Below are 18,554 nucleotides of genomic sequence, written 5' to 3'. Positions count from 1 at the left end.
GCAGTGGAAGATGGCCCAAGTGCTCGGGCCCCTGCACCCACATGGGAGACCCAGAAGAAGCTCCTGGCTCCTGGCTTCAGATTGGTGCAGCTCCGGCTGTTGCAGCCCATTGGGTAGTGAACCACCGGGTAGAAGACCTCTCGTTCTCTCTCTGCCTCTGCGTCTCTCTGTGTAACTCTGACTTTCAAATAAATAAATAAATCTTGAAAAAAATATATAGTTTAATTGACGTTTGACAAAGAAGGCTATCCAATCAAGAAAGGAGTCTTTTCAACAAAAGTGCTGAAACAACTGGATATTCTCAGGAAAAAAATACAAATCTGGGTAATACATCTTTCACAAAAATCAACTTAAAAATGCAATACTATAAAATTTTCGGAAGAAAACCTAAAAGTCCTTGGCTTTGGTAATGAATTTTTAGATAAAACACCAACAGCAGGATCTGTGAAAGAAAAAAATAAGCAGGACATAACTGAAATTAAAACTTGGAAAGAGCATTGTGGCACAGTGGTTAAGGCACTACTTTGGATGCATGTGTTCTTTTGGAGTGTCTGGTACTAGTCCCAGCTCTTCCACTTCCATCCAGCTTTCTGTTAATTCATCCTGGGAGGCAGTGATAAAGGCTCAGGTACTCAAGTCCTTCCCATCTACAGAGGAAACCCAGACTAACATTCAGGGCCTTGGTTTTGGCCTAGCCAGCCTCGGCTGTTGTGGGCTTCTAGGGACTGAACCAGTGGATGGAAAATCTTTGTGTTTCTCTGCCTTTCAAATAAATAAAAATAATTTTAAAAATAACTCCATTTTAAAAAAATTTAAAACTAAGGCTCCATAAAAGACACTGCTAGGAGAATGGAAAGCAAAGTCCCAAACTAGGACAAAGTACTTGCAAAGCACATATCTGATAAATGACCTGTACCTAAGATACACAGAGAACTCTTAAAATTCAGCTAGAAGGGCCGGCGCCGCGGCTCACTAGGCTAATCCTCCACCTAGCGGCGCCGGCACACCGGGTTCTAGTCCCGGTCGGGGCGCTGGATTCTGTCCCGGTTGCCCCTCTTCCAGGCCAGCCCTCTGCTGTGGCCAGGGAGTGCAGTGGAGGATGGCCCAGGTGCTTGGGCCCTGCACCCCATGGGAGACCAGGAAAAGCACCTGGCTCCTGGCTCCTGCCATCGGATCAGCGCGGTGCGCCGGCCGCAGCGCGCCGGCCGCGGCGGCCATTGGAGGGTGAACCATCGGCAAAAGGAAGACCTTTCTCTCTGTCTCTCTCTCTCACTGTCCACTCCGCCTGTCAAAAAAAAAAAAAAAAAAAATTCAGCTAGAAGAAAACCAATATTGTGTGGACTCATTCTGTGAGGCCTGCACTGTCGAGGAGAGTGGGGCAATCATGTTCTTCAACAAGAAGCACCAGGCAGAGGCTTTGGTGAACACGTCTGCTTTATTAACGACCATGTACAATTTTTAATGGGCAGGCAGAAGGGGCGTAACTAATTCAGGGCAACACGTCAGAACCGACACTGGCACCAATATGCCTCTCCAATTAGCTTGAAGGTCAGGTAGCTAGGGTAGCTTTCCAGGTGGGCCTGGGCCACACCCAGGAGCAGTTTACCTGACTGGCAGAAGCTGGGGGTGGGGAGAAGTGTGCCCGGCGCTCCCGCCACCTGCCAGCAGCCAGGCAGCGGGGTCCCTCCTGGGAAGCACGGCACACCATGCCCTCTCAACCTCTTGCATGGGCAGGGCAGGCAGTCTCATGGGATCATCCACAATAACCCAATTAAATATTGGGCAAAACAGCTGATCAGATACCTCATCAAAGATAGTGCAAAAATAGCTAATAAGCATTTGAAAAGATTAAACATACATGGGGGCCAATGCTATGTCTCAGCAGGTTAAAGCCCTGGCCTGAAGCGCCGGCATCCCATATGGGCGCTGGTTCTAGTCCCGGCTGCTCCTCTTCCAATCCAGCTCTCTGCTATGGCCTGGGAAAGCAGAAGATGGCCCAAGTCCTTGGGCCCCTGTACCCATGTGGGAGACCTGGAAGAAGCTCCTGGTTCCTGACTTCGGATCAGCTCAGCTCCCGCTATTGCAGCCATCTGAGGAGTGAACCAGAACATGCAAGACCTCTCTCTGTCTCTACCTCTCTCTGTAACTCTGTAATTCAAATAAATAAAATAAATCTTTAAAAAAACATTATACATGATTATGGAGCTGCAAATTAAAACCAGATAGCACTACACACCTATAAGAATGGTTAAAACCCAAAATACAGACCACTCCAAATGCTGACAAGGATGTGGAACAACCTAAACTCTCATTCATGGCTAGAGAGAATGCAAAATTATATAGTCATATTCTAAGACAGTTTGGAAATTTCTTAAAAAGCTAAATATAGTCTTAGCATATGATCCAGCAATCATACTCCTAGGTATTTGCCCAAATGAGCTTAAAACTTAACATCCATACAAAAATTTTCACAGAATGTTTATAGCAACTTCATTCATAATTGTCAAAATTGGAAGCAACTGAGATATCCTTCAAAAAAGCAGACAGATAAAGGTTGATGTTGGTGCAGCAGTTAAGTTGCTGCTTGGGACACCTGCATTCCATATCAGAACACCTGGGTTGGAGTCTCAGCTCCACTTTCAAACTAGCTTCCTACAAATGTGAACTCTGGGAGACAGCAGGTGAGGGCTCAAGTACTTTGGTCCCTGTCACTTGCGTGGGAGACTGGGAAGGATTTCCAGGTTCTTTGATTATCTGGCTCAGCTATAACTAATTCAGGCATTTGGGGGATGAACCAGCAGACTGAAGATCTCCATCTTTCTCTCTTTCTCTCTCACTTTCTTTCAAATAAATAAATAAAATGTTTAAAAAAAAAACAGCAAACAGATAAACTGCAGTACATCCACACAACAGAATGTTTTCCAGTGATAAAAGGAAATGCACTATCAAGTCACAAAAAAATAGAGGAACGATAAATGACTACTGTTAAGTAGAACTGTCAATCTGAACAGGGGAAAGGCTACATACTGTATGAATATAACTATATGAATGGAAACGGCAAAGGCAAAATCAGTAACACAGAAGAAAGGTTAATGATTGCCAGGGGGTGCAGGCTAAAGGAGGTATGAATAGGTAGAACACAGAGTTTTAGGGCAATGAAAATTATCTGTAGGATCCTGTAACAGTGGATATACGACATTATACATTCACCAAAAACCCACAGAATATACAACATGGAGAATGTACTCCAATGTAAATTACAAATTTTAGATAATGATATCTATAGCTTGTATGTGGTTTGCATTACCCAGCCCCAAAGGTTTCATGTAATTTGGGGGCTTGGTTCTGAGAGTGTTACTACTGGGAAGTGGCAGAACCTATGAGAGGTTGGGCCTGGAGGGAAGTCCTTAGGTCACTGGGGCCATGCTCTTGGAAGATGAGACTCCTCTGTAGTTCTCCCAATAAGGTTGTTACAAAAAGAACAAGACTGGTCCCTTCTACTGTACAGCTTTGAGATGTGACCTCTTGTCTCAACACATGCTCCCGTAACTGTAATCTGCCAGGATATGATGCAAAGAAAGAGAGAGAGGGAGGGAGGGAGGGAAGGAGGGAGAGAGAGGCAGAGAGGGGGAGGGAGAGAGGGGGAGAGGGAGAAGGGGAAGGGGAGGGAGGGAGAGGGAGAGGGGGAGGGAGGGAGAGAGGAATGTCCTCACCAGAATCAGGTCAATGACATGCCCCTGAGCTCCAAAATGGAGCTAAATAAAATTTTTTAAGTAGCTTATGGCAAGTATTTCACTGCAGTAACAAAAAAACTGACTGATGCAATAATGCATCAGTACTGAATTGTCAACTGTTAACAAAAATACCATATCAATGCAAGATGTTAATTTTAACAGCAGGGGAAGTGGGGAAAGGGGCAAAGGAGGAATACAGGAGAACTCTCTGAACTTTGTTGGGTTTTTCTGTACACTTAAATTGTTCTAATAAGTAAAATCTATTAAATAAATGACAAATAGAAGAAATTAGGATATAAGAAAAAAAACTAAACTTCTTTTTTTTTATTTTTTTTTTAACTTTTATTTAATGAATATAAGTTTCCAAAGTACGAATGATGGATTACTATGGCTTCCCCCCATACCGTCCCTCCCACCCACAACCCTCCCCTTTCCCACTCCCTCTCCCCTTCCATTCACATCAAGATTCATTTCGATTATCTTAATATACAGAAGATCAGCTTAGTATACATTAAGTAAGGATTTCAACAGTTTGCTCCCACACAGAAACATAAAGTGAAAAATAATAGATGATTTTTTTTAATGATGATGAAATCAGATCAGACCTATTGTCATGTTTAATCCCAGTGAGAGTCAAGTTGGGAGTTGATAGTTTCTTTTCTTTTCTTTTCTTTTCTTTTCTTTTCTTTTTTTTTTTTTTTTTTTTTTACAGAGGATCAGTTTAGTATGCATTAAGTAAAGATTTCAACAGTTTGCATCCCCATAGAAACACAAAGTGAAATATATTGTTTGAGTACTCATTATAGCATTAAATCTCAATGCACAGCACATTAAGGACAGAGATCCTACATGAGGAGTAAGTGCACAGTGACTCCTGTTGTTGACTTTACCAATTGACACTCCTGTCTATGGCATCAGTAATCTCCCTATGCTCCAGTCATGAGTTTCCAAGGCTATGGAAGCCCTCTGAGTTCTCCGATTCTTATCTTGTTTAGACAAGGTCATAGTCAAAGTGGAGGTTCTCTCCTCCCTTCAGAGAAAGGTACCTCCTTCTTTGAAGACCTGTTCTTTCCACTGAGATCTCACTCACAGAGATCTTTTGCCAGAGTGTCTTGGCTTTCCATGCCTGAAATACTCTCATGGGCTTTTCAGCCAGATCCGAATGCCTTTAGGGCTGATTCTGAGGCCAGAGTGCTATTTAGGACATCTGCCATTCTATGAGTCTGCTGAGTATCTCACTTCCCATGTTGGAAAAACTAAACTTCTTAGGCCAGCGCCGCGGCTCAATAGGCTAATCCTCCGCCTGCAGCACCGGCACCCTGGGTTCTAGTCCCGGTCAGGGCGCCAGATTCTGTCCCGGTTGCTCCTCTTCCAGTCCAGCTCTCTGCTGTGGCCCGGGAAGGCAGTGGAGGATGGCCCAGGTCCTTGGGCCCTGCACCCCATGGGAGACCAGGAGAAGCACCTGGCTCCTGCCATCGGATCAGCGCGGTGCGCCGGCCGTGGCGGCCATTGGGGGGTGAACCAACGGAAAAGGAAGACCTTTCTCTCTCTCTCTCATTGTCCACTGTCCACTCTGCCTGTCAAAAAAAAAAAAAAAAAAAACCACACACAAAAAACCACTAAACTTCTCAAAACAAAATGATACAACATACCAAAGAGCAAAAAAGGCAGTTCAAAGAGAAATAAACTGTGGTTGGGAGAATGAGCCCTCACACCCCAAGATATTTCAGTCTTAAGCCCTGGAACCTGGGAACATTATCTTATGCAGCAAAAGGCCTTTGCAGATGTGATTAATAATCTTGAGTTTTAGAGCATCCTGGATATTCAGAGGGGCCCAAATTAATGGCAGAGTCCCTAAAAACAGAGATCCTCTCTACTCCAAACTGGTGAGAACAAGATGTGACTATGGAAAAAGATTAAAAAGCTAGTATCATTGCTGGTTTTGAAGACGCTAAAGAACCTACAGACAAGAAATGTGAACAGCTTTCAAACACTAGTAAAGGTAAGAAAACAGATTCTTTTCAGAGCCTCCTGAAGGTTAAGATAAGCCCGTAGACACCTTGATTTTAAATCTATGTTGACATCTGACCTACAGAAAAATATATAAGGCTTGTGGTAATTTGTTACAAAAGTAACCAATACATGTTTTACAGAAATAAATTCTTCTTCTTTTTTTTTTTTTTTGACAGGCAGAGTGGATAGTGACAAAGAGAGACAGAGAGAAAGGTCTTCCTTTTTGCCGTTGGTTCAGCCTCCAATGGCCGCCACGGCTGGCGTGCTGTGGCCGGCGCACCGTGCTGATCCAAAGGCAGGAGCCAGGTGCTTCTCCTGGTCTCCCATGGGGTGCAGGGCCCAAGCACTTGGGCCGTCCTCCACTGCCTTCCTGGGCCACAGCAGAGAGCTGGCCTGGAAGAGGGGCAACCGGGGAAGAATCCGGCGCCTCGACCGGGACTAGAACCTGGTGTGCCGGCGCCGCTACGTGGAGGATTAGCCTATTGAGTCGCGGCGCTGGCTGAAATAAATTCTTTATGCTCAGGCCGATGATGCTATTGCTAACAGTAGTCACTCTAAATACATTAGATTAAGCTACTCATACATGAGTTAGCAGAGACAAAACAGGGATAGATTATTTTTGGAGAAGTGAGGTAGGCAAGCACAAACAAAAGTAGTTTCTCTTTTCTGATCCTCCTACAGCCTAGCCAGACAAGAAGATACAGTCCCTTTATTCATTTTGGGACATTCAGGATGGCAAACCAGGGTAGGATGTAAGAGGGAAAAGAAACACGATGTATGGTCACTGAGAGCTACCTTGGATGTGAACTACTGTAAAAACTGTCATCTCTATCAAACTCCCTAGAGGCCAGGACTGCAAAGTCACTCTCCTTCCTCTCCCTCCTAGCATCTCCCATATGCCAGCCATAGACACAACCTTAACCCTCTTTCTACTATCTCTGCAACAAACTATCAAAGAGACACAGGAAGTGAAATGCCACTTATGTCCCAAATGCACTTATGTCCCAAAATTCTCCCCTTTGCCTTGGCTTTACACAAACAGTACTGTCTGACTTCCTTGAGTTTGAATATTAGATGTAAAATATGCATGACAGATATTTAAATGAAATTATAAAACTATTATAATTTGAAATTACATTTTATTAATAGCTTAATTTTAGTATTTTTCATGCCTGACATCTTTTATGCCTATCTTTTGAGGTGATACAAAGGATAAATAATAGTAATATTATGGTTAATTATAATCACACTGTGGCGTATTATGTCTATGCTAATTGAGTACTAGTTACTACATTGCACACATCATTCAACTTCTGAATCCATTTCCCTACATCTGCCTTACAAACATCAGGGGGCTATAGTGTTGCAAGGTATAATGCCATAATACACACAGAATTCTCTGAACAGAACTCTAAAAATACTGGTTATCATCATTAGCATAATACTGGTCATAAAGTTAACACAACTGATATGCAGTATCGGTCCTCCACTGAAAAGGTATTAAATTCTAATAGATTCCCATCAGATAAAACAAATTCTCTAGAGATTTGGTTATCAGCTCTTTTTAAAATTTATTTGAAAGGCAGAGATACAGAATGAGAAAAGGAGGGACAGAGACAAACCTTCCATCCACTGGTCCATTCCCTGAAGCCAGGAGCCAACATCTTCTTCTGGTCTCCCAAGTGGATGGCAGGAGGCCCAGAACTTGGGCAATCTTTTGCTGCTTTCCCCAGCCACTAGCAGGAAGCAGGGAGGAAGTGGAGCAGCTTGGACTTGAACTATTGTCCATATGGGATGCCAGAGCTGCATAGAGACAGCAGCTTAACCCACCATACCACAACACCAGTCCTGGTTATTAGCTATTTTAATGTATCAAATAACCTAAGAATATTTTTCACTATTTTATAAGTATAATCCTAAGAACCTACACTGCCTAATTGTACATTTATAAAAATAATAAGGATCAGAACTAATTTTAAGAGATAAAATGCAATAACTTACCTATTATTACCACAGGCAAAGTCACAGACGAGTCCCCAAGTAAAGAAGTTTCTTCAACTAATGGCATCGCTTTAACTTTTTGCCCCAAATTATCACCAAAATATTGCACTAGGGAATTAAAAATCTCTCCTTCAGTTTCACTGTCACTATAGTTTCTTTGAAAAAAAAAAAAGAGAAAAAAAAATGTCAATAGTGCCTTTATAAAAATCAGTTTTCATTCAGATGTTATTTAGGCCATAAAATATTCATTGTTTCATGAGAGAGAAAGTTTCTGGTTAATGTTTTCAAGTTAGTAGCTCTGGTACGTATCAACTCACACCATTTTGAAGGACAAAAATCCTAAATAGCTGCTTATCTAGTATCTTATAGGCAAGTTCCTACTAAATACGAAGCTCTCCTTAATAGTCAAAGGCAAAGCACTGTAGTGTGGATTTTATAATTCTCTGAAATCTCCCAGGAATGGCTAGTTTCCCCTCTCCATTTTTCTCATTTATTAAAGATAATATAGTCACATGGTTTAAGGAAAAATTACTGTCCTTTAATATCATAAATTATGAATTTTGACATTAGCAATGAGGTTTATACATTTTTATCCTCAAAGACATATTAATATAAGACCTTAACGTTGACTACCACCTTTCTCACTGCCTCTTCAGAATCAATTTTAGCTTATCTGCCATGTTCACAAAATAAAGCATCACTCCAGAGAGTACGCTAGTACAGAATTCCTGATTATTCTTTTTCTTTTCTTTTTTTTTTTTTTTTTGACAGGCAGAGTGGACAGTGAGAGAGAGAGAGAGACAGAGAGAAAGGTCTTCCTTTACCATTGGTTCACCCTCCAATGGCCGCCGCGGCCGGTGTGCTGCGGCTGGCGCACCGCGCTGATCTGAAGGCAGGAGCCAAGTGCCTCTCCTGGTCTCCCATGCGGGTGCAGGGCCCAAGGACTTGGGCCATCCTCCACTGCACTCCCTGGCCACAGCAGAGAGTTGGCCTGGAAGAGGGGCAACTGGGACAGAATCCGGCGCCCCAACCGGGACTAGAACCTGGTGTGCCGGCGCTGCAAGGCGGAGGATTAACCTGTTGAGCCGCGGCACCGGCCCTGATTTCTCTTAATATAGTCAGCAATACTCATAATGTCTAAAAGTATTATACTTGAGTATCTATTAGTGGGTATGTTTAATATTAGTCCTAAAATGATAACTATGGGATAGATCAGTTATTTCATAGAACTTCAGCCAACTCGCTAATCTCTAAAGTGGTAAACTGGAAATAATTAGGGAATTATTTCTGCTTCCTAGTAACATTCAGAGTTCCAAATCTACCCTGAGACAGGCAGAGTTCTGAAGAATACAGAAAGCTTTCCTGAACCAAAGAAAGTAACCTCCACCCACAAACACCTAAACTCCTCCAGCATGGCCCCTTCTGACCAGAAGAGATAACTAACTGGGCACGGCTATGAAGGGAAGGCCCTTCCTCACACTTCAAACCTGCCTCAGGAAGGACGTGTCTTACACTCAATCCACTCTTTTCAGAATCATTTCATCTACTGCTTCTGATCAGACACAGATGCATCTGCTGTCTTGCTTGCTTCTGCCTCTTAGCAACAGCATTTAACATGAGAGTTTTATTCCCTGGCTTGTCCCGGACAACGCGTATCAGTGAAACCACCCATACAATATGTGGCCTTCTGTGTCTAGCTTCTTTTTCCACTGAGCATGTTTTTAAGGTTTACTCCCTTGATAGCTGAATAATATTCCACTATATGCATATACATTTTGTTTATTCATTCAATTGTTTGCATTTTTTGGCTATGATGGAAATTACGAATAATGCTGCTACAGATACATGGGTAAGTTTTATGTGGACACATGTTTTCATTTCTCTAGGGTATGTTTCTAGAAATACAATGGCTTGGTCATAAACTCTACATTAACATCTTCAGGAGGTGCCAAACTGAGTCTCTGTGACAGTTAATATTCCTAACATCCAAGGGTTCCAATTACTCCACATCCTTACAAACACTGTTACTTTTCACCTTAGCTATCCAAGTAGATGTGAAATGGTACCTCACTGCAGTTTTTAATTGTTCTTCTGTAATGCCTCGTAAGGCTAAGCATCTTTGCATATGCTTATCTGCCATCTGAATACCTTCTTTGGAGAAATATCTAAAGAAATCCTTTGTCAATTTTTTAAATTTTTATTGTTAAGCTTTAAAGTTCTTTATACATTCTAGATACAAGTTACTTTTTTATATACGTGGCTCTAAATATTTCCCATTCCACGGACTTTTTCACTCTTTTCATGATGTCTTTTAAATCATGTAAGCTTTACATTCTGAAGTCCAACTTTACTTTTTTGTTGGTGTTGCTTTTGCCGTCACATCTAAAGAAATCACTGCCTCATCCATAGTCAAAAAGATTTATTTCTAAGCTTTCTTCTAAGAGTTTTTTTTTTTTTTTAAGTTTATTTATTTATTTGAAAATCAGAGTTACGGAGACAGAGAGAGATAGATCTTGTATCCACTACTTTACTCCCTAGATGGCAACAACAGTCAGGGCTAGGCCAGGCTGAAGCAGGAACCACGAGTTTCTTCCAGGTCTCCCACATAGATAGCAGAGGCCCAATCACTTGGGCCATCTTTCACTGCTTTCCCCAGGCTATTCGCATGGAACTGGATCAGAAGTGGAGAAGCTGGGACACGAACCTGTGCCCATATGGGACGATGGTGTTGCTTGCAGCAGCTTTACTTGCTATGCACAACACTGGCCCCTGTTCTAAGAGCTTTATACTTTGAGTTCTTAGTTCTTTAGGTCCTTCATCTTGTTGTAATTTTTGTACATGGTGTGAGGTAGGAGTATACCATTCTTTTTATTTATGGATATTCAGCCATCCTGATATTTGGACACCATCTCAGGGTCCTCATCAAAATCAATTCACCAGCAATGTATTTGGGATTTATTTCTGTATTCTCAATTCTATTCCATTGATCTATTGTTCTATATGCCAGAACCATATCATCTTGATTATTGTTGCTTGGTAGTATGTTTTGAAATGATGAAGTGTGAATTCTTTAACTTTGTTCTTTTTCAAAGGTTCTCTTGGCTATTCTAGATTCCTTACATTTCCATATGAATTCTATGATTTTTTTTTGTTTGACAGAGTGGACAATGAGAGAGAGAGAGAGAGAGAGAGAAAGGTCTTCCTTTGCTGTTGGTTCACCCTCCAATGGCCGCCGCGGCCAGCACGCTATGGCCGGCGCACCACGCTGATCCAATGGCAGGAGCCAGGTGCTTCTCCTGGTCTCCCATGGGGTGCAGGGCACAAGCACTTGGGCCATCCTCCACTGCACTCCCGGGTCATAGCAGAGAGCTCTTTTAAAAATTGTTTTTTCAATCATAACCATAGGATTCCTTTCCATGTACAGTCATGTGTCACTTTAAGGTCTGAGAAATATTTCATGTAGTCACTTCTTGTGCAAACATCAGAGTATACATACACAAACTAAGATGAATATGATGTCACCGGGCAGTATATGACCAAATGTCATTATGCACTCGTGCCTGTATTTAGGCTTCTTTTTTTCTGACAGTGTTTTGTAACCTTAAGCATACATGTCCTAAACTTTAAAGATTTATTTCTAAGTATGTCATTATTTTTCATGCTATAACAGATAGAACTGCCTTGTTAATTTCATTTTCAGATTGTTCATTGTTAGTATACAGAGATACAATTCATTTTTTGACATTTATCTTTCATCCTGTAATACTGGTAAATTTATTTTAATACTGGTAAATTTAATAGGTCTAGTAGTTGTGTTAGAGAGTGTGTGTTTGTGTGTGTCTCAAGAAATTTGACTCTTGGGGGATAGTGCTGGGGCAGAACAGGTAAAAACCACTGCCTGCAGTGCTGGCATCCTAGGCATCCTATATGGGTGCATGTTCGAGTACCGGCTGCTCCACTTCTGCTCCACTTCTGATCTAGTTCTCTTCTATGTCCTGGGAAAGGAAAAGATGACCCAAATCTTTGGGCCCCTGCACCCGCACGGGAGACCGGGAAGAAGCTTCTGGCTTCCCATCGGCACAGCTCTGGCCATTGCAGCCATCTGGGGAGTGAAATGGAAGATTTCTTTTTCTCTCTTTATGCCTTTCAAACAGATAAATCTTTGAAAAAATATAAAAAGGAAAAGAAAAAAGAAATTTGACTCTTGTATGCCCTACGATTCAAGTAAGAGTAAAATTTTTAGATCATTTAAATTTTCTACACATTAGCTTAGATAAATTTATACAATATAAGTAATTTGTTCATATTTTTAAGAAGTCATCAATGTAATATGCGTGGCAAACTATCTGTAATAAACGTATATGCTATTTGATAAACTAAAAGTGGTTTGGCACAGATATGAAAAATCAATCAACAGAGGGAAAGTAACAAACAAAAAAGTATGGTTAACTGGTTTTACATAAAGCAATAATAAAATCAAAGCCTGCTAATTAATAACTAGTTTAAAAAATCAGAGCCTAGTAAATTTAGTACTGCTGCAAATGTTTTAAGTAATGCAAACCACATCAGTTATGTGAACAGTGGTAGTTTCCATTTTAGATTTTCAACCTGATAAACATTTCTTTTTAAGATAGAAATTTATACTGGGAAACAAAAATCTACTTTTTGTTTATTTGGACAAACAAACAAACCACAAAATATGCATAACTATATTTAAGAAACAGGGCTTCAAAAAGTTTATGGACAATAGAATTAAAAGATAAAGTTTATTTTGGGGCAAATAATTTTGAAATTCATGCAGTTTTCCTGTAATACAAATTATCCATGAACTTTTTGAAGAATCCTTGTAATAAAAAATAGCACTTTATACACAAGCAAAAAAAAGTTACCCTCTCACTTTTTGTTTTTGAAACATTATAGTCCAATTTTTAAAAAAATTTTAAAGGATGATACAGGCCTATTTAGATAACAAAGACTTTTCCTTCACCATAGCAATTACTCTTTAAAGGATTAAACCAAAATGAAAGGCTGGAAACAGGAGCCAAAATTTACCAAACTGATTCTACTAAATGGATAGTAGGGTTCTAAAACCACAGATTTAGTCAGTCACCCTTTTCATCTTCAGAACCGGAAGTATGGACAATTAGAGGTCAGTTTCCTCACAGTACCTGTCTATTCAGGTATTAAGCAAATTCCAAAATCGAGATGTTGTCGCAACTTGTTGTAAAATATGTTTCTAATGAAACAGTTCAAGTACCATTAGTAAATTAGAAGCATATTTCAAAAGCAGCTAGCAAACTTTAATTTTAGATGTAACAGAACTGTTTTACCAATGAAAATATAACAGACTTGTTTTCTGCTCGGTCCCTTAAGACCACAATATAGCAAAAAACTTGTTATCACCTCAACTCCAAACTGCACAAAGGTGGTATTGACCACATGGTATCAGAAGAAAGGATATGAATCTCAATCTGTCCCCTCTGAGTTCAAAAGGGGTCAACAGCATTTGGACAGTATTTTCTGAAAGGCATGTGAGTTTCTCAGAGCTTCAGTTTAACAAGTTTTCACCAGGGAAACCTGCTTTTTGAAACTCTTCAATGTGAACCTGAGGTTCTCAAACCACCATAAAGTAGTTAATAAAAAACGAAATGAAACAAAACAAACAAACAAACAAACAAAAACCCCACCTTGGTTACAAGTTAAAATTCGGAGATCTAGTACATAAAAATTTTTGTTAATATATCTAAAATTTGGAGACTCACACAAAACTCACTGAGCAGGACTGTTATTACAAAAAGAGGGAGTTGAGAACTTTCCCGTGCCTTACATCCTTTTTGCAATTTGGTGAAGTCTAGCAATGTCTTCTCTAAACAATGTCATTACATACTAACAGGATTAACAAGGAAGCCAATTAAGACAGTTTATATACATATATATATATAGACACGCACATACACACATATATACATACATACACACACACATATATTCCCATAGTGGCATTTTTATATACATGTACTTCTCAGTTCACTGATGTGTAGTAACAGTAATTATCCCCCCAAAAAGTATAAACAGTATATCTAGATACCTGTCACTGTGATATGAAAATATTTGTGATTTCCATTGATGACAGACACAGATACTACTGTGATTTGTTCCAAATGTTGGTTTTTAAAGTTTTGTGAAAATAATAGTTCTTCCTATCCAAATTCATGGACCACCTAAATTCTACCTATGGTCCTTAATATAACAACTGTTGATCAGGTTGTCATACTTCTTACCAAAAAAAAAAAAGTTTACACAGCATTATTCTGGAACATTTCTCTACGAAAGCAAGACATTACAGTCTTCGCTATGCTTAGCATTTCTTGACCCCAGTTAAAAAACAGTTTCTACTGTCTCTTTGGTCCCTCTCCCTGTAAAAGTGCCTTGATTCACTTTTACTTTAAAATTGTATTATCTTTATCACCCCTAAAAGCTTTACTCGTGAGTGTACAATTGTCATTTTTCCAAGTTTCTAAAATATATACACATAACATCTTCAGTCAGAACCTGGATGTAACTGGATCATAATACTGAAACAGTTCCTCGCCTTCCTCCCACCCAGTGAAACAAAAAATTTCAGGGGGAGCCCTCCGTGGACCCCTTTCCTAAAACTTTGCACGACTTGGATGTCTCAGCCCGCCGGGCCTAGCCGGTATCGCAGTCGTGTGACCGCGCAGACCAGGGCGACGAAATGCGGACACCACAGATATGGTTCCCCGAAGCAAGGAGTCCCCGAGCTGGGGGGCCGAGGCGGAGAACCAGACCGGACCGACCCCGGCGACACGGCCGAGGCGCTGGGGCGGCCGCTCCCCACCCCCGGCCCGCTCCCCTCCCGCCCCCAGTGGGGAAATCACCTGAAATGACCGGTCAGGGAGCAGCGGCAGCACCACACCGGCATGGAGCGATGCGCGAGGGGCGCCCCAGCGCAGCCGCCAGGGCCGCCGCCGCCTTCCCCAGCGGGGCTGCCCACTCACTCGCGGTCTCCGGGTCGGCGGGACGTAGCGGGCTCCGCCGGGCCCCCCGGCCCCGCGCTTCCCTGTTGCAGCGGACGCCCCGGCTCGGTCGCGCCACAGTCCGCCTCCAGATAGCGGCTTCCGCTCCTCGCCCGCCGGGATGCCGGGCACTGGCGGCCGGTGATCTCGGGGCGCCGCGTTGGGGGCGGGGCAGAGCGGGGCGGGGACGCTGCGACGGCGGCGGCGGCGGCGGAGGCGCGCGGGCTCCTCCTCGCAGGTGCGGCGGCGGTAGACGAGGCCCGCGATTGGTGGAGCCGCGGCCGCGGCAGAGGGGCCGGGCTTGATGGAGGGGAGGTTTCAGCGGCCGAGGGCTTCGGGCGGCCGGCGGAGTGCTGCGTGCACAGCCGGGACCTGCGCTTCGGCCTGCCCCGTGCTATGCGGTGTGGGGCGCTTGCGAGGCGGGCGGATGCTCGCTGACAGGGCCGAGGGACGGGCGGAAGGGAAGGAGTTGCTAGCCCTGGCCTGCGGGAGGGCCCGTGACAAGTCCAGCGTTAGGCGCGGCCTTTGCGACCCCGGCAGGGATCCTGGGCAAAGGCCGAGCTTCCCGCGCTTAAGAGCCCACCTCGGCGCGTTTCCTGGCGGGAGCCTGGGGGTCAGACGCCCGCGGCTTCCGGGCGCTTGTCGCCCTTGACCCCATATCCCTGTCACCCGGGAGAGCTCTGGAAACCACAGGTGCCTCGGGCCCACCCCCAGAGGTGCGGTTCACGGCAGTCTTGCTGCTGTGGGTCTGGCTCCCAGACGTTGGCGAGTGTGAGGATTACCTGTGTCTGGTTAAAAATCAGTGTGTTCAGTGCCCCCCCCCCCCATGCCTTGCGGGGTGGTCTGTGGGCGAGGGAAGAGCAAGAACGGGCTTTGTCCTCAGTCCCTCCACAGTGGTTGTGATACAGCTAGGAGTTGGTACCGAAAAGTGAGTGTGCCTAGTTTGTGTTTGTCAGAAATTAGGCAGCTGGTGGGGACCGCATCAACTGTTCGACACACGGGGGATCGCTTTCTGTATCCCTTCCCAAAAGAGCCCCAGTTATCTTCGCAGTTGAAAGATGAGTTTATGTTTTTAAATACATTTTTTTAGGTCCGCTTCAGTTTTGCTGAGTGTAGACATTGCATAAACTTGCAGTTAGGTTTTTTTAGATTCTGTGGAGTTTTAGAGGAAATCGTGGGATTCAGCTGCCTCTATCCAATCTAAGAATACATTTTCCATTTTTGAAAGTTCTCCTTTTTTCAGCTGTCGACAGTTGGATGCGTTCGTTTTAATATTGGTTCTGCAAATACAGCATGAAATTGCTTTTCCCATGGTATTTATTTTTAAAAAACCCAAGTTGCTAAAAGGTATTCCATTCCAATCCAGAAAGTTTAAGTAAATATAGTAAATAAATTGGACATACGAAATTTTAGGCTTAATCTTGTTTGTATCTAATCTTGTGACTTTTATTTGCATGGTTGAGACTGGATAATGGAATTTATTTATTTATTTATTTATTTGAAAGGCAGGGTGATGGAGAGAGGGAGAGAAAGATCTCTTTCATCTAGTCCTTCACGCTCCAGATGCTTGCAACATCCAGGCCTGGCACTCCATCTGAGTGGTATGAACCCAAGTACTTGGGTCATCATCTGCTGCCTCCCAGGCTCATTAGCATGAAGCTGGATCAGAAGCAGAGGTGAGGATTTAATCCTAGGCAGCCTGATGTGGAACATGGGCATCCCAAGTGGCATCTTAACCAGTGTCACACAACACCTATCCCAATGAATTATGATTAATCCAGTCACAATGACTGCATCGACAGTTTTTTTCTGTAACCAGTGGGACATATCAGAATTTTCATATTTTTATGTTGAAGTTGTATGTAAAGGTTCATTTAAATATAAAATCCAGAGTTAGTGAAATTGTAGGGAAACAGACTGATATTGTGGTATTCAAAGTAAACTTTCATTTCATATACTCTAGGTAAATTTGTCCAATGAGCTGTGTCTGAAAAGGCATCATTTGATAGTATAATACTCAGAGCATTGTAGAAAATACTCTAGAAAAAATTCCTTTATTAACTTGAAGCTCTGTGAAGCTCAGCTGCCCTTCAGATTTATTATCTTTAAGCCCACTGGCACTTTTAGTACAGCAGAGGCCTTTGTTTAACTGTCAACTTGGAATTCTCATCAGTCCAGTTCTGCATCTAGATGGCAAATAGGTGGAATGCTTGCCCGAGTACTTGCAAAATTGGAAACAGGAGCTGTGCTGGGGACTTAAACTGAGATTTTTTTTCCCTGCAGATTTGGTCTCAGGGGACAGAAAAATACCAAGCAGGCTTCATACTTAAAAATACAATTTATTTTTTTGAATATTATAGCAGTTAGATTCGTTGCAAAGAATAGAATTCACTGTAGCTAACTTAAGGGCAGAAAAATTTCTTACAGAATATTACATGTGTTGCAGAACCATAGGAGAGCTGGAGAAACAAAATATGGATCCAGCTTAGAAAAATTCCTGTCATACTGCAAGTACAGGCCACCGAGGAAGCCACTGCCCACCTGAACAAAAATTGCTTGCCAATTCAGAAACTACAGTTACAGGCTCCAGAACTATACCTGAGATGCAGGTATAAAATATGTATAAATATGTATATATACGCATTTGTGTATTTTTTTTAGTTATGTGTCTGTCTGCTAAAAGTAAGTCCAGGATATCAGGAACTTCTTTGTTCACTGATACCAAGCACTGAAATCAGAACTTAGATGAACACAGAAAACCATATACCTGGCAGGGTTGATGTTAGGCAAACCTCCAACTAATTGGGAGGGAAAATGAGTTATAAAGATCTAATTTTACTGTCTCATTTCCTGGGAGGTCAGTCAATAGGTTCTATTTGTATTACTACTAGAGGAAAGGAAAAAAGAGTGCAACAGAGATAGAAAATATGACAAATGATGTCATAAGAAGTAATCTAGGTTATCAGAAGTTCCAGAAAGTGAAAAAAAAAAGTGTTTGAGTGAAACATACTTAACAAGAGAAAAAAGTTTTGGAACTGAGTACTGAGCGGGAGAAAGAAAAAATACACATGTAGAGATATGAAAAGAGATATGAAATTTAAGGCTAGCAAGGATAAAGATTCTAAAGCTTCTAGAGTGCAAATTCGGGTTCCCTTTAAAGGAATGAGATTTAGGTTGGCAACAGCCTTCTCATTAAGAGGACAGAGTAGTAGAAGACAAGCAATGCCTCTGAACCTGGAATTTGATTCCAAGTCAAAACCCATTGAAGAGTATGGGGGCAGAATAGAAAAGAAAATTAAGCATAAACTGACAGTTTTACCTCCCAAATTTTCTTTTTTAGGATGTTACTTGAGGTTGTAGTGTGGTAGAACAAGGGAGGTATCCGAGAAACTGGAGCAGATTGGATCTTACAAACAGTAAAACCAATTCAGAAAAGCAATGAAGGTAAGTCCCAGGATGACAGTTGTGCAGCAGGAGGCCTGCCTATAGAGAAAGAGTCCCTAAATACCAGGTGGTTGTGGATGAGAAGAAATAATGGTACCTAAAGATAGATAGTTCAAGCAGAAACAAAAAGGCAACTTGGAATCCAGTATGGTGGAGGGAAAAAGTTGTATGAAAACTGAGTATAATCATCGAATACAACTTGGCTGGGCAGTGAATAATGTTTTCATTGATGTAAGATAAACCTTCACTGGTTTTCAAATTTACAGTTGACCTGTAGACAAAGCAAGAATCCTTTATGGTTGTTCCCTTTTTATAAATTAAAAAA

The 18,554-nt window shown here is 42.1% G+C and overlaps 1 protein-coding gene and 1 long non-coding RNA gene across 3 annotated transcripts in view; one reads left to right on the top strand and one right to left on the bottom strand.

Moving 5' to 3' along the window:
• The window catches only part of OSGIN2 (oxidative stress induced growth inhibitor family member 2), a 31,659-nt gene extending 16,701 nt beyond the window's left edge, over window positions 1-14,958 (bottom strand). Inside the window, exons 1-2 of one of the 2 annotated variants that reach the window (XM_070075846.2) lie at window positions 14,648-14,958; window positions 7,749-7,903 (exon numbers count right to left, since the gene is read on the bottom strand). In XM_070075846.2, the coding sequence (XP_069931947.1) occupies window positions 7,749-7,903; window positions 14,648-14,691 (199 nt within the window). In that variant the 5' untranslated portion in view covers window positions 14,692-14,958. The remainder of the gene's footprint in view (window positions 1-7,748; window positions 7,904-14,647) is intronic. The other variant, XM_070075848.2, reaches the window with a different exon arrangement.
• LOC149126263 (uncharacterized) lies at window positions 14,911-18,258 on the top strand. Its single transcript, XR_016235796.1, has 4 exons — window positions 14,911-15,023; window positions 16,295-16,461; window positions 17,232-17,394; window positions 18,126-18,258. It is a non-coding gene; the product is annotated as an uncharacterized LOC149126263 (long non-coding RNA).
• Window positions 18,259-18,554: the final 296 nt, after the last annotated feature.

This window comes from Oryctolagus cuniculus, chromosome 6 (genome assembly GCF_051225735.1).
Source record: "Oryctolagus cuniculus isolate XC-2025 breed Fujian yellow rabbit chromosome 6, ASM5122573v1, whole genome shotgun sequence".
Classification (NCBI taxonomy): domain Eukaryota; kingdom Metazoa; phylum Chordata; class Mammalia; order Lagomorpha; family Leporidae; genus Oryctolagus; species Oryctolagus cuniculus.
This window is presented reverse-complemented; position numbering and strand designations above follow the sequence as displayed.